Source organism: Rhinolophus sinicus, chromosome 13 (assembly GCF_057876585.1).
Source record: "Rhinolophus sinicus isolate RSI-liver-muscle chromosome 13, RSI-T2T, whole genome shotgun sequence".
Taxonomy (NCBI): Eukaryota; Metazoa; Chordata; class Mammalia; order Chiroptera; family Rhinolophidae; genus Rhinolophus; species Rhinolophus sinicus.
This window is the reverse complement of record NC_142513.1, coordinates 59,381,564-59,404,016: the sequence shown is the minus strand read 5'-3', so window position 1 is coordinate 59,404,016 and position 22,453 is coordinate 59,381,564. Positions and strand designations below refer to the sequence as shown.

At 56.5% G+C, this 22,453-nt stretch overlaps 1 protein-coding gene across 13 annotated transcripts in view; it reads right to left on the bottom strand.

Annotated features, from left to right (window-relative positions):
• The window catches only part of SEMA4B (semaphorin 4B), a 73,774-nt gene that overhangs the window by 11,571 nt on the left and 39,750 nt on the right, over positions 1–22,453 (bottom strand). For 10 of the 13 annotated variants that reach the window (XM_019718024.3, XM_019718022.3, XM_088789362.1 and 7 more), the window contains one exon: positions 11,280–11,469. In XM_019718024.3, coding sequence (XP_019573583.3) covers positions 11,280–11,469 — 190 coding nt within the window. Of the gene's footprint in view, positions 1–11,279; positions 11,470–11,708; positions 11,882–11,964; positions 12,092–21,871; positions 22,043–22,453 lie in introns of those variants that run through there. The other 3 variants (XM_019718028.3, XM_019718029.3, XM_019718030.3) reach the window with 3 other exon arrangements.

Sequence of the window (22,453 nt, the reverse complement as noted above, 5' to 3'; positions counted from 1 at the left end):
CTGAGCCTCCCAGCGGCTGAAGAAAAAAGGGAAATGCAGTTATCTTATCCTCACTGCTCGAGAGGAGGGGCACATACCAGTGACAAGCCTTCTTCCTAGAACTGAGTTGCGCTGGGAATTCACAGGGGAGAGTCCTAACATCTAGAATCCAAACTCTGCTGCTGCTGAAACCACAGAGGGCAGCAGCGGTGGTCGGAGAAATTAAGGGCTCTCTTTGAACTAGTAAGTCCAGAATGACACCAGACTCAGATCTTTTGTCTCAAATTCCCGATTCCTCACTACGTCCCATGGGCACACTACGTACTGGGGAGGCCAAGGAAAGTTTCCAGCACTAACCTTCCATTCCTCCCAACCAGAAAACTTCCCCACACACTGGGCCCCAATTATGTTGCTTGTGTTTTGCGCCAATGAGCCGATGAGCGTTCTGGAACACAGCCTGACCTTTCTGTGCTTGCCTCCTGGGAAGAACCGCCACCCTAAGGAGAGCCCTCCCGTTGGCCAGCACAGATCCACTCCGGGAAAATGTGTTGCAGATACTAACTGTTTGCATGCCCACAACCACCCTAGGAGGTAGGGACTGTTGTTATCCCCACTTTACAAATGAAGGAATCAAAGCTCAGAGAGCTTAAGCAACTTACACAAAGCCACACAGCCAAAAAAAAGGCTGCAGTGAGAGGCCTTCTCCAGAGGTTGCTTTCCGGGGCCCACGGTCTGCAAACTGCAGGATGTGGCAAAATCTTCCAGAAGATCTCAACTCCAGACCCTGCCTGCATGCAGCTGCTGACCTGGGGAAGGTTCTGGGCCTGTGCAAGTTTACAAGCTCCCAGGTGATTCTGGAGTGAAAGGTCCAAGGACCACATTTTGAGAAGTGTTGTGTCCGTCCTTTGTGGGCAGTGTCGATGTCCTGTCACGCAGCTTTAGTTTGCTCGTGTGTGTGTCACAAGATAATGAAAACACTTAACACTCACAGCAGTCTCAGAGACGGCAGTGAGGCGAGAGCAAACGGCTACTGCAGTCCCACCTTATCTTTTGCGCCCCTCCAGTTTTCTGAAAGCAAAGGTTGGCTCAAATTTGCCAACACTTCTCTGCCTAAAGAGAGAGGATTTCAGCCTGGGCACGAGGCTGCTCCTGGAATCTGTCCAGATAGGGAAACGCCAGAGGTCAGAGATAAAAGCTGAAGCCCCGGTGACAGCTCGGCCCCACTCAGGCCTGGAAGGGGGTGGAAACCTGCCGAGGGTGACACAGACAGAGCACAACCCAGCTGGAGGGGCAGCCAGGATACCAGCTGCCATCCCCGGGCCAGCACGGCCCTCCACACAAGCCAGCTGCTCAAGAGGCCCCACACCGCCTCCAGTCATTTTGGGAGTGCAGTCAATTTACATTGGAGCACAGGAAAGAGATGCCTCAGAGAACGGGGCGAGGGGCCCCTCACACCACACCTTCCCATTCTGGGGATTCTCCTCCTGAGTACCCCTGCTCTGGGCCACTCAGACTCAAAGCCACGGTGTCCTGACGGCCGTGGCCCTCACCGTCCCTCCTGCCCTGTACTTCACAGGGGCTCGTCAGTGGGGCTGGCTTTTCAACGGGGAATCTCCACGAGATCCATTAGGAGTGCAGACTCTAGAGGCAGAGAGACCTGGGTTCAAATCCTGCCTCTGTCACTTCCTAAGCCCTTTGCCACCAGGACAAGCCACTTAACAGCTTGGAGCCTTGCTTTCCTTATCTGTAAAGTGGGGATAATAGCACCTTGCTTCATAGGGTTGTTATGAGAAGAAATGAGATAATGTATGTAAATAATAATATACATAATAAGCCACATTTACTGAGCGCTTACTGACAACAACTGCACACGCTATCCCAGGGTTGGCACGGTGTCTGGCACACGTTCAACGCTCGAGCGGATCAAAAACAAAAGCCCAAAGCCCTGCAGGAAAATCCAGCCCAGCAAGAGCACAGCTGGGAGGAGCTGTACCTCCCTCGTCCTCACGGTGAAAACACTCACGCCAGGCGATTGTAACCTCGGCCTGCACCTGGTCACACGAGGGTCTCCAGGCCAGTCGGAGAGCAGCAGCTCAGTAAGGGATGCTGTCACAGGCCCATGCTGTGTGTGTGAGCCGGCCCCCCGTGACGGGTCACCTGCAGTCCCAGCACAGATGTCTGTGCAGGCCCTGCCTGAGCTTGCCCGTGTGCGCGCGCGCACTCACACGTACGCACGCGTGTCCCACCGCAGGGCTTGTCCATGCCTGTGTGTTCGCTCCAGGCTGCTGTTTGTGCCAAGGGGACGGGAGGGGGTGTTTGTGCCCTCGGCCCCCCGGGAGTGCTGGCACACCTCTGGGTGGATCTGAGCGTCTAAGCTGCTCTCTGTGAGGTGCAGGGTGTCTTGTGTGGCCCCAGCCACATCCTCCACCAGTGAGTGGATGAATCCAGGACGGAGAGAGCCAGGCGGCCTGAGGCTGTGGCGTTTTCCCAGGTGGGATGAAACCTTTCCATCCACCCTGCGCCAGCAGAGGCCTGAGCAGGGGGCTTGTCCGGGGCCCCAAGGAGGCTGCACAGGGGCTGGCAAGGGGCTCCTCCGAAAGGTCATGTGGAGTGGGGCACGCGAGGGCCCCACTCCCCATCCCAGGGCCTTCACTATCGGCAGGAAGTGATGTGGGAACAACTCAGCCCCTATCTTGTCTAGAGTTTCTCTTTCCCTGTGACTCAGCCGGAAGCTTGGAGCTGTCAGGGTTGAGACTGGAAGAAGGCTCAGCAATCTCTGTCCCCACCCCTGGGCAGCCAGGGAGCTGCGGCAGGGCAGGGCCATGACTCAGAGCCGCACCTCACCTTTCTCCGCACCACAGCTGACCTGGCCTAATATCCGGCCCTCCACAGGCCCCGGCAGGAGGGGGCCATGAAACACCAGTGGCGACAGAGCCAAGAAGACGCCCCCAGCAGCAGGGGTGGCCCGTGACCCTTTCCAGAGGGTCTGGGCCCGGGACAGCCCCTGAGAGCCTCCCAGAGGCTCCATGGGAACACCTGTTCCCAGGAAGTCACATGGGACCCTTGGACCCACTTGTGCCAGCAGGAGTGCTGACTCAGTGGCCAACAAGGGCAGCTAGCACCCTGGACACACATCCTCACTCCACACGGCCCAGGGCGGCCTGATAGGCCAGAAGCCGTGGGCCACTCTGTCGTCACCAAGCCAGGACAGAGTCCCCAACAAGGAAGGTTCACTCTGAGCAAGGAAGAAGGGCTGAGCGCCAAAAGCCTTCTGCATGGGTCCAGGTAACCAAGAAAGAGGCACAAAGCAAGGGAGCCTGGCTGCTGCCAGCACCACCACGTGGCCGCCAGCCCCTCCCAGACCACCTCTGCCCATCAGGCCAGCAGAGCCCTAAGCCAGGACCTGCCCCGAGCTGCCATCCCCTTGGCAGCCTGACCTCTGCCTGCCCCACCCAGGGCCTCTCGCCACTGCGCTGCGTGCCTGTTGCCTCATGACCTTTCTCTCCTGAGGCCTCTGCCCTCGGGCCCACCATCCTTCTCTCACAGATGTCTCCCCTTTTTCCGAGGAAATTGGGGCCATCAGGCATAAACACCCTCAACTTCCCACTGCCCTCTCATCTCCTCGGAGACTGATGCTGTGTCATTAACCTCTGCCTCCCAGAAAGCAGTTTTTCTCTTTAATATTTATCCTAGAAATTTGCGTACCTCCCTCCTCCCCTTTCTCAGCCAAAATCCTGAAGAGAAGAGCCGCCCAGGGCCGTCTCCATTCCTCACCTCCCACTCACTCCTCCACTGGGAGTCAAGCCTCAACCAGCCCAGCGCTCGCCAGGGCCCAGGCATCACCTCGCTGCCAGACCCCAGATGCCGAGGGGCATGGCCTCCACGGCACGTGGCCTCGTGAAGGTCCCCTGTCCTCCAGGTGTCTGCCCCACGGGCTTCAAGGGCACTTCACATCCCCTCACACTCCTGGGCTTCCTCCCTCCAAGAGCTAAGAACGCACGCGGGCACGTACGAAGCGCTGAGCAATGCCCGTACTCCTGGCAACGTTGCTGTGATGCAGGCATCACCACCTGCATTTCTCAGGTGAGAGGACCGAGGCACAGGGGGGTACTTGGCGCGGTGACCAGCCGGAAGAGTGGCTGGGACATGACCCTGGGCTGCCAGCTTCAGGGTCAGTGCTACAACCAGCCTTCTCCAGGGCTTGCTCTTGAATGTTCTTGTTCCCTGGAGCCTGCACTTGGCCCTGGGGTCCCACATCCATGCCCATCGCCTCAGCGACCTGGATGCTGGCAGCCCCCAAACCGCTTCCTCCAGTGCAGCTCTTCCTCCAACACTCCAGCCCCCACGGTGCGGGCCCCTCCGGCCCTGCCCCCATCCAAACCCCCTCTTCAGCTTGGGGTCTTGTGTCTCTGGGGCACCACTCATCCAGCGGCAAACCTGGCATCCCACTGCCTTCCCCTACCCCTCCAACGAGGACAGCCAACCATAATCAAATCCTGCCAATTCTTCCTCCACCATATTTTCCAGATTTATTGCCCTCACTGTCCCCGCTACCAAGTCCTGACCCAGGCACCAGCTTCTCACCTGGGCCACTGCAAAGCCTCCATCCCAGCTGGCCCTGCCCCCCACCCCGCTGCGATGCTGCAGCCAGAGGACTCTGGGAACTGTGTCTGTCCTGTGTGAAACCCGTAATCGTGTTTATATCCAAGCCCCTAACTCACCAGCCACATCCCCCGCCCCAGTGTCAACTGCATGACACCAAACTGCAAGTCAAGCTCCTGTTTCTCCCCTTGAGTCTTTGCTCAGGCAGTACCCCTGACCGGGAGGTCCTTCCTTTTAACAAACTCTTACTCATCCTTTGAGACTCAGCTGTTTCACCTCCTCCAGAAGACCTTCCTGAATCCCTGTCTGGGCCTCTTCTCTGGGCACCCGTCATTTCCTGTTCACACCTCTCTGATGCACTGGCCACACTGTTTGATGACAACAGGCTTCCTGTCTCCTCCACCGAGTTGAAAGCACCTTGAGGACGTGTCTTACTCATATTTGTATCCTGTGTGTCACCTGGCCAGGTGAATTCCAAAAAGTTGTTCAATAAACATGTGTTGATTGAAAGAATGACTGACAGAGCCCTAAGTCCCAATTTAGGGTGCTTCGGTCCCGGGAGGGGCCTGAGATTCAAAGGGGGCGGCCTGGAGGCCCTGAAGCCGGAGGCTGCACCGCCCCTACTCTGCCTCCGCCCCAAAGCACTGCAGGCCCAGGGTGCAGATGGAGGTATGGCAGCTGAAAGTGCTGCGGGGACACAGGAGAAAGGCCCCAGGGACCAGGAGGGGCAGGCACAAGGCCCATGAGCGAGTCCTGACTTACCACTGACCAGCTGTGCAACTCTGGACAAGGCACCTGCCGTCTCTGAGAGGCCGCCTCCCAGGGGTGCTGGCGAGACCGAATAAAGGTGGCATGAGGCCGTGCCAAGCCCTGCTCCCAGGTTACGGGGCCACAAACAGTCAGGACTGGCCATACCCATGCCCCCCACTCCTCTACTGCCTTCCTTCTTCCCAAACTCTGCTGAGTAAACACCCAGCACCTTGGCCACGTCAGAAGCCCATCATGATGGGCCGGGGGCCGGGGGGCAGTGGTCAAGGGCAGGGGACAGGGTGCAGCCGCTGGAGGCAGGTGCCCTCTGAGGAGATGGCCACTGCTTAGCCCCACACACTTGCTAAATGGAATGGGGGCCCAGCCTTGCCAGACCTTCAGACGAGCTAAACACCTGGATTTTTAGATAAAGTGTCCTGCGTTTTAAATATCGGTGACTGATTAAGATTTTTCTAAAACACTTGGAGGCCAAACGAAACATATCTCCAGCTGGCTCTGGCCCACTGGCCCCAGTATGCAAACTCCTGTCTGAGACGTTGCCCCCAGTCCCCAGGCACCACGTTGCTGGCCACGGCTGCTGGGTTGGCCTTATTTCCAACCGTGGCAGTGCCACCAGGGGCCTCAGCTGCATCCTTGTCCCGTCCAGGGAGTGACCTCAGCAGATTTCTTTACCAGATGGAAATACATAACCTATCAATTATTCAAGGGCTGGGCTCGGTCAGTTTGCTGTTTTTGTACATTTCACAGGTGACACAGGAGGCAGCTGTTCTGATGGAAAGAATGTGGCTCTTACACCAAAGAGCTGTGGCTCAAGGCTTGGACCCCCTAACCTTTCTAGCTGTGTGACTCTGACAATGTGAGTTGGCTTCTCTGAGCCTCAGTGCCCTCATCTGTGCAAGATGGAACAATACCACCACCTCCACACCCAAGGGTAGTAGCTGGCGCACAGTGGGTGCTCGGGGAAATTTCTTCCCTCTTCATATTAGCACCTCTCTCAGAGGATGGGCGAGGGGAGGCCAAAAAAGAGGCAGGGAGTCGGTTCATTTGACCCCTCTTTAGAAATTATGATAACATGCGAGGTTTCTGTGTACTGTCCCCACTGAAACCCCCTCACCATAGGCCTCCCAGCTCTCTGCACCCCACTATGCTATTAGGATGGGCTTCTCAGAGGACACGAGTGCCGACCACAGAGATCCCGTGGAGAAGAGGTCAGGCCACAGGTTTGGGAGACAGAGCTATATGACTTGGACAACATACTTCTCCTCTCTGAACCTCAGTTGTCTGATCTATAAAATGGGACTAATTCCATCTTCCAGGCAGGTGGAAACAAGACAACCAATGCGGGTGCCCCTGGCAGCTCTATGCCTGTTGTCCGCCTTCTACCTTGTCCGAGGCACTGAATGCTAGAACACACACAGGGGGACACCACCTGTGTCACCTGAGGGCTGGAGGGCTGGCTCCTGCCTTGCAGTGGAGATGGTCACATAGGAGTGGTGGCTAAAGAGTGACCAGGGCGATGGCACAGGGCTAGGAGCAGAGGAGAGGCTTGTGGCTTGGGACTGGCGGGAGGTGGAGTGAGCCATTATGGGACGTTGGGGAGCCATCTCTGTGGAAGCCACTCTCCATCCTGGACACAAGGGAGCCCTGCCGGGACAGGGGGTCAGAAGCACGGAGGAAGGGCTGGGAGGGCTGCTGGGGAAAGCAGCAGGAGCTGCTGAGAGCAGGCCAGCTTGGACCAAGGGGGTCTCATGATTGATTTGCTCCTCTCCACCTGTGTCCCCCAGGGAGGGCCACCTCAGAGGCCTATCCACTAATCCTGAGCACCTGTGGGGGTGGGAAGGGGACTGCGGATCCCCAAGAAGGGGATATAGGAAGGCGTGATGGACGTCATAACCGGAGTCCAGCCTTTTCTCCAGGCCCCGTGCCATCCTCTGTCTCTCTAATCTGGAAGATGAATGAGCGGGTGTATCCAGATGTGCCCCAAAAGTTGTGCAATCCTTGAGTTTTGCTGGGTTGGCACACAGGCATTTCAACACGCAGCTGAATGTGGGTTATGCAGAGGGCAGAGTGGAGCAAGCGAGGGGCAGGGAGGAGGAAGGCGCGGGCCAACACCGCGCAGGGGTGGTTCTTGGGGCAAAGCAGGACTTTGCAAGAGCTGAACCAGGAGGCTTGAAAAGTGGGCTACAGGAAGCAGGACCCCTGGGGGTGACGTCTCCCCCAGGGTGGGGGTGGGCCTGCACCATTTCCTCCCCTGGCCTGTGGTCTGGGCACCGAGCAGAGGGCCTCCACACACCGAGCACGCAGACAGCGTCTACCAAGTTGATGCAAATCACCTCACCGGGGTAGGCGGGCAGGAACTTGCTACCATGGAGAACAGAAGCCACTACCTGTGACTGGGGATGCGGCAAGTGCCAGGCAGAGCACCAGACACTTTACATCCATCATTTCACGTCATCCTCTCAGAACCCTGGGAGATGTGTCCTGCTACCGTTCTACCTTGCCAGCGTGAAAACAGGCCTGGAGGAGGTGGGTTGTGCAGTTAGTAAGAAGGGCCAGCTCGTTTTCCACGCCGGGCCGTTAGTCCCCACAGTTACAGCTCTGACCGGAGGGGCCATGGAGATGCCAGCCCACGGGTGAGAGTTGAAGACAAACACTCATGTTGAGCTCAGGCCACAGCGTGGAGGGAGACCAGTACCTGGCCAGGTACAGACTTTGAAAGCGGCCTATTCTGAGGGCTTCTCAGAGTAGCCGTGCCCCTGGGTGCCAGCTCCAGGGTCAGAGGACAAGCAGCTGATTTGTGCCTGTGCCCCGTTCTCTCGGCTCAAGGGGGTTTTGCTGACTGCAGGGGGCAGGCCTGCAGATTTATTTCCAATCTGCTTTGGAAACACTGTGTCCATAGCTTTCCAGCCAGTCACATCCAAGGCAGGGGCGAATTAATAATTCTTATTAATTGCCCATATAAGGGAACCCCATACGACTTTGGTGAGCCATTGGGGCAGGTTTTTGTTTCTTTGCACATGGCCAGGCCGGGAGGCACTGGGCCGCGTAGCTGACACAGCCAGGCCATCGTTTCCGCTCGGCATCTCTCCCACTCCGGACACTGCACACCCCGTGGTCCTGGAATTCCAGAGCGCACAGCTTCCAAAGCAATAGAACCAACATCCCACCCACTTCTTTGAAGTGGTCCTTTCACAGGGACAATTCCCTCCCTCTTATGGCCTCAGCTTGACCAGGTGACCCGGGAGCCCCCAGTCTTCCTCTCCCTCCTGGCCACTGAGTGAGACCACAAATGGGGCATCCCCTCCTGGTGGCCCCAGGAATCTGATCGGCAGTAATGAGGGGTCCACAGGAAGGATACTCCACTTCCAGGGGTTGGTTTCAAACCACAGACACAGCCCACTGTCTCAAGGCATCTAGGTCCTTGGGGGACTCGGGTGGGAATGCAGTAGGTGGCAGAAAAGGGGGATGTGGTGTCTAGTTCCATGACTCTCTCCCTGTTCTGTGACGGCAGGGCCCTGGGGCCTCATGCCCAGTGTCCCATGGCCACCATGGGCCTGCCCAGGAGGGGCATGCTGCCAGGAACATCTAATGAGTCCCCAGGGACGAGGCAGGAAGCCGCCTCGGGCCACGCTCGGAGGGTGAGCCTGTTCAGTCACCAGGGCATTCCACTCTGGGGCTCCCAGCCCGACAGGAGGACGTGCTCGTAGACAGCAGCGGGGCAGTGGGCATCGAGGGCCAGGAGGAAGCCCAGTGAGGTGGGCACACAGGCTGCAGTGCAGCTCAGTAAAGCGGGAGTATGTGCTCACAGCTCAGGTCAGGGCTGCTGCGAAACCATGCCAGGCTTTGGTGGGCCAACCGGGTCCCCTCTGGGTAGCCCCAGCCTCGAGCACACAGCGGAGGGTCTTTTTCTCTCAGATCCACAGCTTGGAGAGCAGAGTGTGCACTGCATTTCCACGCCTCAGCTGGGCGCCACTGTGCCGTGCACAAAACGTGTGTCATCTCTGGGCGGGGGGTGGGGGGGCGGTCCTCACAGGTGAACCCAAGGGTCTCAGTCCTCTGGGGATTTTAACGTATGAATTTGGGAGGGACACAGCCATCCAGACCATAGCACCCAGTGACCTGTGCGAGGGGCGCTGGTGTGTGACAGAAGCCTGGACTACGGCCAGGTAATGGTCATGAACTTGCGGAAGTGGGCCAGGGCCTGGAGCCGCGTGGGTTATAACCACAAGAGGTGTAGGTGCGCTCAAAAAGCAGGTCCTCTCGGCTCCGCCTCACGGCCCCCCTATTCTGCCACTCAGTCACCCTGCGAGTGGTCCCCAGCCAGTGCCAGAGCTGCACACAAGACCTGGGGCATTTGATACGGCCTCCACGGGCCAGCCCCGTTCCCCCACCTCATCTCACCTGCCCCCCCAGCTGAGAGGGTCAGAGGCCAGAGGGAGCTGTGGCCACAACAGAGAAGCAGCCAGGCCTGGTCCGGATACACATGTTTATCCCCACTTAATCAGCTGGAGGGACTGCGGCCACACTACCGCACCAGCACTGCCCCCCCGCAGGCGCAATCACCCAGCACTGTCAGGATGTGCTGGGATGAGCCTGCGCCTCAGCACAACCGAGACAGCTACCGCTTACGGCGCGCTCTCTGCGGACCAAGCCCTGTCCTGAGGACTTTTCAGACCCAAACTGGATCTACTCCTCACTCTCTGGGGGCAGGTGCTGGTCTTATGCCCCTTTTACAGATGAGAAAATCAAGGCTCAGAGGAGTTAGGCCACTGGCTGAAGGTCACATGGTCACTAGTGCCTGAGGCAGAATTTGAGCCCGGCCACCTTCTCAGCACCGTCCTGCTGTGTTTCAGAGATGGAACTCGGGGCCACCGGGTGCATTTAAGTGCTGATCCTGCTACTCTGTTGTTTTGCAAATAGGATACTTTTAGGGGTGGAGGTGCTGTAGGAGACGGAAGTTTGGCAGTTTTCAGTCTGTAGTCTCTAATTTATAGGTCCTTGCTTTAATTCATACAGTGTGACAACCAACAAGTAAGGGACTTAGAGAAGCAACATCTATCGGGTACCTTTAGACATATGTCCATGTAACACACCAAGTTTCACCAAATCTCTAAGACAGGGTTGCCAGGTACCTGTGCCCATTTTGCAGATGAGAAAATGAGGGCTCAGAGAGAAGGGACTTTCTTGCCCAGTAGCAGAAATAGGCTTGGAATCCACGTCCCTCTGATTTTAAAGAATTGGAGAGGCAACCCGATGAAAGGGGGGTAAGAAGGGAAAGCGGAGGGCTGGAACGAGAAGGGGCCACAGAAGGAGGCGTGAGCCCCAGGAGAAGGACCTGGCCAGTGAGGACGGTACCCTTGGGTCACTCTGAGGGCCTGGGAGGCTCAGCACCCAGAGCTGTCTGCATCCCCAGTCCGGTGCCTCCCAGGCCCCAGGCCCGGGGTGATCCCCCCAGGGTGAAGGGGCTGGGAGGGAGACAGGGAGGCTGGCGCGCAGGCCGTAGGACTCCCAAGTCCTGCTGCGACTTGCTGGAATACCAGAGCCCAGTGTTTACGGGAAGGCAAGCTGGGGGCGGCCCCGCCGCTGGCTCTGGTCAGCATCAAAGACAAACAGATGGGCAGGCGGAGGATCGGGAAGCCAACACCATGGAGGCGCCACCGAGAAAGGGCGCCCTACCAGGGGCGACCCAGTGGGAGAGGAAGAGGAGCCCTCCCAGCCCATTAAAAGAATAAAAGAAAGGGGCCGGCGGCCCCGCAGCTCCTCTCTCTCACTCACTCACTCCTTCCCTCCCCGCAGCGCTTTGAAAGGAGGAGGGGTCCTAGTGAACCCCATGCCTCCCACAGGCCCCCAGACTCCTTTGTCACAGCAACCTCTGCGCGAGGCACCTTGGGGCCCCCTCCCCGCGCCCGCGGAGCCGTCCCAGCACTCACCCAGCGGCAGGCTGATCCGAGGGGCGAACGCCCGAGTCGCGGGCGGCAGCAGCAGCAAGAGAAGCAGGAGCAGCCGGTTCCTCCCGGCCATCGCGGCGCGCGGGGCTCGGACAGCGACGGCGTCCTCCGGGCTCGGGCTCGGGCTCAGGTGGCTCAACTGGACTCGCCGGCGGTGGACCAGCCCCTGGACCTGAGGGTGGGGCAACGGGTGACGTGATCGCCGCGAGCACGAACCCCCCCGGTCCCCGCAGCTCGGTCTCGGTCTCGCAATCCCCGCTCCGAGGCTCGCCGCCAGCTTAGGAGGGAGGGCCGCGCCGGAGGAGGAAGTGGGGCGGGCAGCCAGCCCTGCCTCTCCCGGCCCTGCCCGCCCCTTCTCCCTTCCTCCTTCCTGGGCGCTGTGGGCACGAGGGGCGCCAGCTGTGCACGCACCTAGAGGGGCCAAATCCAGGGATCTGTAGGCGCCAAGGCCACCGAGCTGGGGTGCGGAGGAAAGCGGACCCCTAGATCTCCGCCTCCACCTTCAGACCCTCCCACCGCCGCCCTGGCCCCCTTCCGGCTGCTCTGCGACCCTCTGAGCGGGTGGTGTGGTCTCCACCGTGCGCGTCGTGAGGGTCGGGCCTGGGTCTCGTCCCTTTATTTCCGCTCCCCTCCTCCCACCTCCCCTGCGAAAGCTCCTGACACCCACTTGTCCGTGACCAAATGAGCTCCACCGAGTTCGTGCTGACGCCGAGGCTGGTTGCTCCTGCGTCTAAATTTCTGCACGGATCAGTCCACCTTAGGTCTTGGCTGCGTTCCCTGCAGGCCCCGCACTTACTCCCAGGACGCTGTGGGGCGTCCACGCTTAGAATTCTGTCCACACCAAGCCTAACCATGGGTGGGGGAGCCGGGCACGAGGAGCTTAAGCGGAATCAAAGGGTTTCGTGTCCTGCCAGGGAAGTGAGACCTCCACAACCTGCCCGGGCTGGCAGGGCAACGCACTGTCTAAGGCTGGAGTGGAGCCCAGAGCACCCACCTTAGAAAAGGCACCATCCACGCACCCCAGGACTGGTCCCTAACATGCCCGGGAGGGTGGCTCAGGCCAGCTGAGACCAGGGGTTTCAAACTGCAAGCTGGACCCCTTAGTAGGTCCTTAAATCAACTTCAGGGCTCCCTATCAGCACTAAAATATAAACAGAATGGAAAGTATCCAAGTGGGATGGTCAGCAAAAGGATACATTAGCTTTGGGAAACAGTTTCAACTTTTCCTAAGTGTGCACTGGATCGCGGTAAAATGCAATTTTTGCTGTATTTCGAATGAAAAGGAGTTTCACAACCTTGCTAGTCATTTCCATGGCAGTGGGGACAGTTTCTCCAGGAATTAGCTGCAGTCCTGGGAAAGTTCCTCATCACCCCCGCCCGCCAAACGAGCTTCCTCAGAGACACCACCATTTGCGCTCACCCCATGCCCAGGGCCTCCATCCTCTCCCACAGGGGGGCCGTGGGGGTGGCCACCGCATTCACATGGTCCCAGGTCCTCTCTCCTGCAGCCAAGCTGCTCCAGGCTCCAGGACTTACACCCTCTATGGGCACGGGCCAGGCTAGCAGCACCCCTTTTAAAAGGGACCCCAGCACTGGACACAGAATTCCACGTGGGCTGTGGAGAGCAGCAAGCACGCCCAGCTCTAGCCCTGCCCAGACTTTGGACACTAACTACCTTTATAAGTGCTGTCAATCCATCTTTAGCAAACGCCCAAGCTTCTATCTGCAGCCGGGACCTCTATCCCGAACTCCAAAGGGCCTCACCATTTCCACCGCTGTCTGGTCTGACAAGCATCTCAAAGCCAACATGTTCCGAAGGAAGCTCCTGACCTCTCCCTCCCCCTCCCAAGAGTGGGCTCCATCTGCGGGAACCTTCCCCATCTCATTTAACAGCAAGCCCGTCTTTAAGTTGCTCGGGTGAAGAACCAAACTCTTTCATTTCCTCTCACTCCCCACATCCAATCTACTAGCAAATCCATAAGCTGACCACTCATCACCTCCCGGGGGCCAGTTACCACCTCCCTTCTCCTGGTGACTGCCGCAGCCTCCTCACTGAGCTCCCCACGTCCACCCTTGCTCCCCGGCATTCTGTTCTCAACTCAGCAGCCAGAGTGACTCACATGACACCAAAGTCAGGTAGGTCATGGCACGCATCTGCCCAAGACCCGCCGATGGCTCCCTGTCTCACTCAGAAGAAAAGCCAGAGGCCTTCCAGTGAGTGGCTGCAAGGCCTGCGTTCTCCTCTCACCCACGGCCACGGCCACTGCCCTCCCCCCACGCACTCCACCCCAGGCTTACTCACAGGCACTGGCACTGGGACTTTGTCCTGGCTACTCCCTCCGCCTGGGGCACTCGCCCCCAGATAGCCCCAAGGCTGAGTCCACTGCTTCCTCCAAATTTTTGCTCCAAGATCACCTTGAGGAATCTGAACTTCCTCCACTGTTCCTCACGCTGAGATTTTCTTCCCAAAGCACTCACCTTCTAACATGCTACATGATTGGCTTATTGGTTGTGGTTTTTCTTATTGTCTAAACTCCCTACCTACCCTTCCACCCCCAAAATGGTGGGCAGGGATTTTTGCTTATCTGACTTGTTAGCTAACAGAGCCCGAGCTTCTAGAACACTGCCTGGCATACAGTAGGCCCTCGAGTAGTATTGGCTGAATTAACCTAAGCGTCAGGGAATACGGTTGGCTCATGACAACCAACCACCAGAGCTACTTTTTGATGTCACCTTTGGTCCTGTAAGAGTTCCCTCAAACCTGAAATTATACAATTATCTTTTTCAACTTAAGCACAGGACTCCGTATTGATCTCTTTTAAATCTGTTGGTTCTGGTCCAGATTTCAGCCTATTGAGGTCATTCTGAATGACTTCTATTAGCATATGTTTGGCTTCCCCTCCAAGCTTTGCGTCATCTGTAAATTTGATAAGCATTCTTTATGCCTTTACTCAAGTCATTGATAAAAATGTTGGGTGATGGGGCAGCCAGTTAGCTGAGTTGGTTAGAGGTCGGTGTTCCTACCAAGTTTGCCTGTTTGATCCCCACATGGGCCACTGTGAACTGCACCCTCTACAACTGGATTGAAACAACTACTAGACTTGGAGCTCACGGGTCCTGGAAAAACACACTTAAATAGAATAAAAGTTAAAAAAAAAATGTTGGGTGAGCAGACCGAGCACCTAGTTCTCGGTTTCTAAATACCACTGTCCAATAAAAGGTAGCAGTGCTCCTTGGGGAAATGAAAGGGAAAGTAAAAAGTGAGCCTGGGACATTTTGTGGGGCCAGAAAAGCAAGGAAGCGATTAAAGATTAATGGGGTCACGTCAAAAGAACATAGGGCCAAGCTTGATGACTAAACTTGGGACAATTTGAGCATCAAAAATCAAAATGAAGTAATGGGTTCCAATGCATTAAATTAGAAACAGCGTATAATCCACAGTGACATTCAGAGAAACTGATGGAGAGAGGAGAGACAGGAAGCTTTCCTTTGCAGAAAAATGCTGGCTGAGAAATGTAGAAGAAATGATAGAATTGGAAAATCTAGATTCAAGCAAGGGTCATTACTGGATGCTAAACCAGTGAGTGGAAGATTGTTGGGCAACTATATGTAAACAAGGTATCAAAGTGGGTCCCACAGATGACGCACCAAAGGGAAAATGAGTCCCTAAGGAAGAGCTCTGGGGCTGCCTCTTAACCAAGTGGTTGAAAGAAGCATCACCCGTAACGGGACTTCCTGCCATCATTTATGTCCTGACGTGATGCAACAAGAAATACACAACGTCAATCCTTGTAGCATTCTGGTCACAAGTGTTGAACTCTGATCGAACAATGAGGACACAGTTAGGATGCAGCCAGCACTCTCCAAGACGACTAGCCTGAACTCTTCCAAAAGGTCAGTCTGATGAAAGGCAAAAAAGATGGGGGAACGGCTTTAAGAAATTGAAAAGACATGCGCTACACACCTGAAGCTGAAGCAGAATAACACTGTCAACTATAATTAAGTGTGTGTGTGTGTGTGTGTGTGTGTGTTAGAAATAGTGTGACTGCATCTGTGGCAGTTTTAACAATTGGTTAATACAGAAAAGCTATGGGTATTTTATAAATTTGGGGGGGGGGTGCTATGTGTGAGACAGGACCCGAATCTGAGCCGAGTGCCACCAGAGCCTTCCCTCACGGTTAAACCTGGTCAATGTCCTTTCCAGGCTGAGCAGCTAGCTCGGTGTCCTCCTACCTGCACCACACCGTCCAGCCCCTATTTCTCTATATCATCCATAAGAATCTTATGAAAAAAATGGCAAGAAACCATGTTGCGATCAGGGAACGAGCCTGCCTGTCTTCTGCTTCGAGCTCTCGCCCAGGACAGGGCTGGATGTGTGGCGCGTGCTGGCAGCCCGCTGGCAGGTAACTCCTAATAGGGCAGCAGGCTGGCTTGTCCTAGTGTCTTGGCAACACCAGGGTGGCGTGACTGCTCTGCTCATCCCTGAGGAGAGGAGGCAGGGGCTGAAGCAGCTCGCTTGGTGGTTAATTATATTCCGCTCGTAGCTATTCAAATGCTTTAAGTATGTCTTATGCCAAGTGGGTGGCAAGCCTGTTGGGGACAGTGACAGGTCTTCCACCGCTGGAAGCCTCTGTGCCAAGCACAGCGCTCCCGCAGGACCTCCACGGGGCTGACAAAATGAAGGACCCAACTGTTGTCCTGGAGAGGAGCCCTCACTCCATGCCCCCAGCGTGGTGGCCTCGGCCCCTGTGGGCTGCCCCGTCTTCCATTAGTGCGCCAATTTGTTCTTCCCAGACTGGAGAAAACGGAGGACGGCTGAGAGAAAAACCTCACTTGAGCTGACTTCCTGTGGGCACTACAGTGTGGTTCCCAAGCCAATGCCGTGTGCCCTGCTCCCCTTTCCACTCTTGGACATGAGCAAGTCTTTCTCGGCCAGAAAGTCCGTTATAAAGAGTTCAGGGGCGGCCTGGAAAGAGCATATAGAAAGAGCCGAAGAGAAAAGCACCCTCCTCCGTGCCTCCCCGCCGGCAGCATAACCCCATCAGCTGCCTGGCCCTCTTCCTCCATGCTCTCTCACACAGTCCTGCCTTCCTCCCATCCTCACCTTCCGCCCGTCTCTCGCAGACACACAGACACAAACACAGACAGACACACACACACACACACACACACACACACACACACACACACACACACACACACGAGGAGATGCCAGGTGAGGGGGCACATGCCTCGTAGGCAGACAAGGAAACTTTAGGGATGACAGAGATCGTCTGTCTGTATCTTGAGCTGGGTGCTGGTTTCCCAAGTGTATACAAATGCTAAAATGTTTCAGAGCTGGGAACACACTTCAGATGTGTGCATTTTCCTGAGTGTAATGTGTACCGTATACCTGTCATCACGGGGGGAGGGGAAGCAAAGAACCCAAAAGGTGAAAAAAACAAAACAAAACAAAAAAACCACCTCACCTCTAGGATCAGGTGGAAGAAAACAAAATGAGAAGAGGGAGCGAAGGAAGAGAAAGGAGAAAGGCTACCAATAAAAGGAACAGGGTTAAAAATATAAAGCAAATGAGCACATGTGCGCACTGCCTCTCTAACCTGCTCGGTACAAAGGAAAGGCCAGTGAACACAGGCGCGGACACTGGCCGTGGAACGGTCAGTCTAGGCCCGCGCCAGCCTGCCCTGCAATCAATACTCACTAATCGTCTATAGGGACCGCCTCTGCCCAGGTGCGGGCCAGGCACGGATGGCCCCTGCCAGGTGGCCCCCAGCCAGACCTGCCTGCTGTCATTCCCACCAGGGGAACCTGGCTCTGCAGCTCCCACAATTCTATTCTGGAGTCATTGCTTTGTTTGCTGGCCGTGGGGGAGGGGCCTCCTGCCAAGCCCAATGGAGCTTGAACCCAAAGGCCCCACCCGCTGCCTCCTGGAGCAGCAGGCCTCCCGGTCCCGGGCCCTGGCTGGCTGGCAGGCTGCCCAGCAAGCCTCACAACACACTGGCTAGGGCCCAGCTCCCCGGGCCTTGGCCCCCTGCCGCCATCCCCGCATCGCCCTGAGCCCTCCTGCCATGCCAGTCTGCAGCTGCAGCTCTCCACCCCGCACTGGCTGGCACGCTCGCTGCTGGTGTCTCCTCCCGGGGGCTGGGCAGCACTCCGCTGCAGCGTCAATACATTTTGATGAGGAAACGACACCAGCTGGCACAGCCTGTGTGTGCTTTTAAATCAGCCAGTGACTTCCAGATTCTGGTGGCTGAGAGCCTCCTTGGGGCAATATCCTCTGCAGCAGAGGGCATTCCTGGGCCAGCACCAATATAGCCTCAGATCTCACAGGCAACGGTTCACCAGGGGCTGGCAATAAGTGTCAATGGCCTCATTTCTGTTCCCCAAATTGTATTCCCCTCCACGGGTCCCTCGTGTTTCCTGCTCTGGTAAGTGGTAGAAGCCAGTGGTCAGGCACTCTGGTCCTTCCGTCAGAAGAATCTCAGTACCAGCCGTTCCTTGGTGCACTGGGAGCAAGCCACACAACCTGTGTGAACCTCAGTTTCCACACCTGTGAGATGGGAACACTGACCGAGCTCCATGGGCTGCCAGGAGAGCTGGTGTGAGCGCTGGTACATGGTGGACGTGCCACGGCCAAAGCCACACTTAGGACATTCCCAGGTACCCTCACCCGCCTGAGCTGCCACCATCTCAATAACTTTTAACCATCTGAGATGCTCAGCTCCGAGGACCCCTTCTGGGCTCTCCCTCAGGTTCAACTGCTTCCTACAAACTCAGTGCTGAGGCTGCAACTCTTATAGAGAAAAGGAACCAGTCGCCCAGGCCAGGCCCTGGGGTGTGCCCGCTGTGGTGAGCAGCCCGCCACCCGCCACCCGCCCTGGCGCCACCCTTGCTGGGGCCTGTTGAGGCCTGAGCTGGCCACTCCCTGGGAGGGGACCCCCTGGCCCACGGGGCTGTGGTGCAACCAGCAGGGCTCAACCTGTCCCTGCCTGGGCACGGTAGAACATGAAGTTGCCACTGTCACTTCCCCGCCCCCAACACAAGTTCAAGGAGGGGTGTCAGCCTGTGCCCGCAGGCCCGCTCACGCGGGGGCCTCCAGAGCCTGGGTAACTGCCTGGCTGGTGTTTGGCACCTGCCATCCAACAGGCACACAGTGACTGCTAAGTGACTGTCTTTCCCCTGAAGCCACTGCAGCCACTCACGGGGGGAGGTAGGTGACCTAGGCCAGGTGAGGGCGGGGAGCAAGAAGTCTGAGGGTCTAGGAGAGCGTGTTGGCTTCCAGTCTGGCTTATCAGACCTGAGGACCCTCCGCTCCCAAGATCCCAAGAAATCAGGAATCTACCACCCACCTGCCCACCAAGTTCCTTCACCCTAAATCCCACTCTGAGCCCCAGGCCCCTGGCCATGGCTCATGAAGGGAGAGAAGCCCAAGCCAGAGCCCTTCCTCCACCCCAAGGAACAACCTTCTCTTAGGAGGCAAGGCCCCTCCCCGAGGAGGAGGGGCTGTCTGACCCCTGTAGTTTCCCTGTCACCTCGGGTCACCTGGTGGCTACCATGCTTTCTCTGACACCAAGAGCCTTGCTCTTGGTTCCAGCGCTGCCCGCAAAGTGGGCCAAGACAGGTGAGCCGTCAGGGGACTGGGGGCTGGACAGGTGCACCCCACTGATTTCCGGCATTTCCCAAGTCTGCGCTATCACCCCGCTTTGCCACCCTGTGGCCGTGTGTCCACTTGCCACCCTAAATCAATGGCATCAGAAGACAACACTTGCAGAAAGCTGGTATGAGGGTGGCACCAACGACCCACGCTGAGACAGGGCTCTGCACACCAGACACACAGGAGTGGCTCCTTAACTCCTGGCATCGCCATCCCAGGCTGGGAGTGAACGCTGGGCCAGAGGCCACTATGAGCTCCAGGTGAGCCCCACTGGACCCCAGAGGAGGAGGGTTCAAAAGGGCCTGGACTTGGCGCGTGACCTACCCAGCCACACAGGCTTATCTCCAGCTTCTCCACCTATGGTTTCCACAGGGACCCCACAGACCCTCCCCCCAAAAGGGAGCAGATTCACCTCACCCCTCCCAGGCCCTTCTCCCACGATTGACGCCTTAGTTCCTTCATTATAGCCTGTAAGCAATGGAGAAGGGAGCCCCTTAACCCCCAGGATGGGCTTCAGGGAGCTGTGAACTGAACCCCAACAATGATAGGCTGTTTGGTTCTGATAGAGGGATCAGAGCTTTCATCGGATTTCAAAAAGCTTGCTGGCCCCTAAAGGTGGAAAGCCTTTCTTTCAGGTTCGCTAATCTGCAGACACAGGGAACTTGAAAATTAGCCTTTGTCAGGTAAAAAGAAAGTACACCTCCCTTTGGAAAAGTTATGCAACCTCGACATGAATTATTTGGTAAACTATTCCACCTGAAGCACAGCTGACATTTATAAGGCTCATATTTACGGTGACTGTGGCACGTGCCGAGCGTTCTACATTCAATCATTTTTCAATTCTCCTGACAGAGGGAGCTAGGAATTATAATAGTCCCACTTCCTAGATGAGAAACAGGGGCACAGAGAGGTTCAGGGACGTGCTAAGATCACACAGCGGTAAGTCAAGGCTGGGACCAGAACACAGATCTGATTCCACAACCCACGTGGATACTTCATCTACAGCTGGAATTTCAACCAGTGTTTCGTCTCAGGGTATAGCCATCCTCCGGATAATTCTGTCTGATGTCCCTTTCCTCCCTTTCTGCTTTCATTCCCAAGTATTTCTGGTGCGTATGGTGCCTCCTGAGCGTTGATGAAATGACAGGAAACTGGCAGGCTTGCTGCCTTCACAGAACTCCATCAGGATCCCTGAAGCTCTGCTTTGCAGAGAGTACCTACCCTTGCCACTCTCTTTGGACACATTCACTCATCCCTTTGTCTCTCGGACAAAGGTAGTGGCCAGGGCCCAGCTGGCAGCAATGCACACGTGCTCCCAGGTTTCACAGGCTCCAATCCTGCTGTTTTTCAACCAGTTTCCGTGCTGTTTTTCAACTGGTTTCCGGAGTTGCCCCTCTGGGTTCCCTCTGCCCTCTGCTCAGATTTCCACTAGGGCACTCACTACGCGGGAGTGAAACACTCATTTACACATCACATCCCTCTCTTCCTAGCTCTGCTTCCAGGAGCTCCCTGAGTGCAGGCAGCAGGCCAGCCTAACTCAGGTTTTTCATCTTCAGCCCCCAGGGCAGAGCTTGGAAATACCAGGCACCCAGTAAATGTTTACTAGCTGAATAAATGAGTTTTCTGCTCTAGCTGACTGACCATCCCAAATCATTTCCAAATGATTTACTCAAGTGTTCTTCCTGGATCTCTTCCCCACCCCACTCCCACCCCCGCCTTCCTTTTATCCTTTTCAGAGGAAAAGGCACCTCCCGAATGTGAGAGGTCCCACGTCCCTGCCTTAAGGCAGCCAAAGGGTTTCTTGTTCGTATAGTCTCAACAGATTTTTTTGGTCTCAGAACAGATGGCATTTTGGATAGCTGGGAAATGCTCGGCTCCGGGGGATTTCTTTAGGGCAATCCACTCCGATATGACATGAAAGCAAAGCCCCAAGGCACAGGCCCTCTACACCAGGGACAGAGACTTTCTCTGAGGTTCTCCCCAAACCTCCACCTTCCATTCCCCATCTTTATTCCACCTGTCGCCAATGTCCCTGTCTTTAGATCACCTGTCACCGAAAGCTTGAGACCCAGGTCACAAGGAAACAGAGCCCAGATTTCCCTGCACTTCGGGAAGAATAGTCACCAAAGGAACCAGCCATGGCCTAGAAGTCAGGAGACTGGGTTCAAATTCTGACCAACCCAACTCACTGTGTTATCTTGGAAAGTAATTTAACCTCTTTGGGTCCAGTTTTTCTGATGAAAATGAGGGGTGGGACCACATGGGTTTCTAAGTCTTAAGCATCTTCTGGGGGAAAAAATGTGTTTTGAATTGTGTCCTTCCCTATCCTCATGGCATTCAGCTTTTACAATAATTCTGTGATTTGTAAGTCAAAGCACATACATTATAGGTGGGGAAATGTGAGTAGACGTTGATGACCTTCCCAGGGTGACCCAGGGCTCCTGAGTCCTTTTGCCAGACCACAATTGCTCCGGGGAGGACACTAGAGACCACTCATTTCCAGGATCCCCACTTACTTCCCCTGCTAACCCTTAAATCCACCTTGTCACTCAGAGAAGCAGCCAGGACAAAGAGCCTAACTCAAAGGTCATACCCAGGACCGTTCTGACCAGGCCTTTCCCAAATTCCAAAGGATTTCCCTCCAGGGTCAGGATTCCTGCCTCTCAGTTCCAGGTATGGGAGGAGGGGGTGGTGTCAGATAAGCCAAACCGATCAGTGCAGAGGCCCGGTGGCCAGGAGAAAGTGGGCCCAGCTTCCAGTGCTGCCATGGCAACAGGCTACCCCGGGGGCGGGCACCGGTACCCATCAGAGCGTGCGTGCGTGCGGGTGGCGCCCTCTCGGAGACAGCCCTGTGGGAAGTCGGCGGTGGTAGTGCCTGCGACTTCGCCCTGATCCCGCCCACCCTGCCCTTTGCACCTACCTGAGAGTGTCCTGACCCACGCGTGACCACTGCCCACAGCAGGGCTAGCTCTATGGCGTACCCCCTCTTCCCGCAGTGTCCCTAGGATCCTCCCGGCTGCCAGGCCTGCCCGACGCCCTCCCTGAGGACCTGAAGTGTCCCCGCAGATACTCAGTCCGGCTCAGCGTCCCCGGAAATGCGGGGCCTCGGCCAAGCCCCGCCCCGCCAGTGTTTACGGGAATTGTCGGGAGGTGCCCTGCAGGCTCCCCCTCCCCCCTCCACGCCCGCCTCTACCAACCGCCCACCGGGTGTCGGGCTTGCTGCTATCCGCCCATCCCCCAGTCAGGACCTGGCCCCACCACAGCTCTGCGGGGGGTCTATGGGGTTGCGCCCTCCTTGACCTTGGAAGGCTTGACCTCATCTGACCTGGGTCCTGCAGTGTCACTAGCTGGAATCCAGCGGGCCTGGATTGGAATCCTAGAACTACTACCGCCTGACTGGCTGTGTTACCTAGGGCGAGTTTCTTAACCTCTCTGAGCCTGCAGTTTATCTGTAAAGTGGACATCAGGACAGTAGGAACCTCACAGGTTGTGGTAAAAAGCA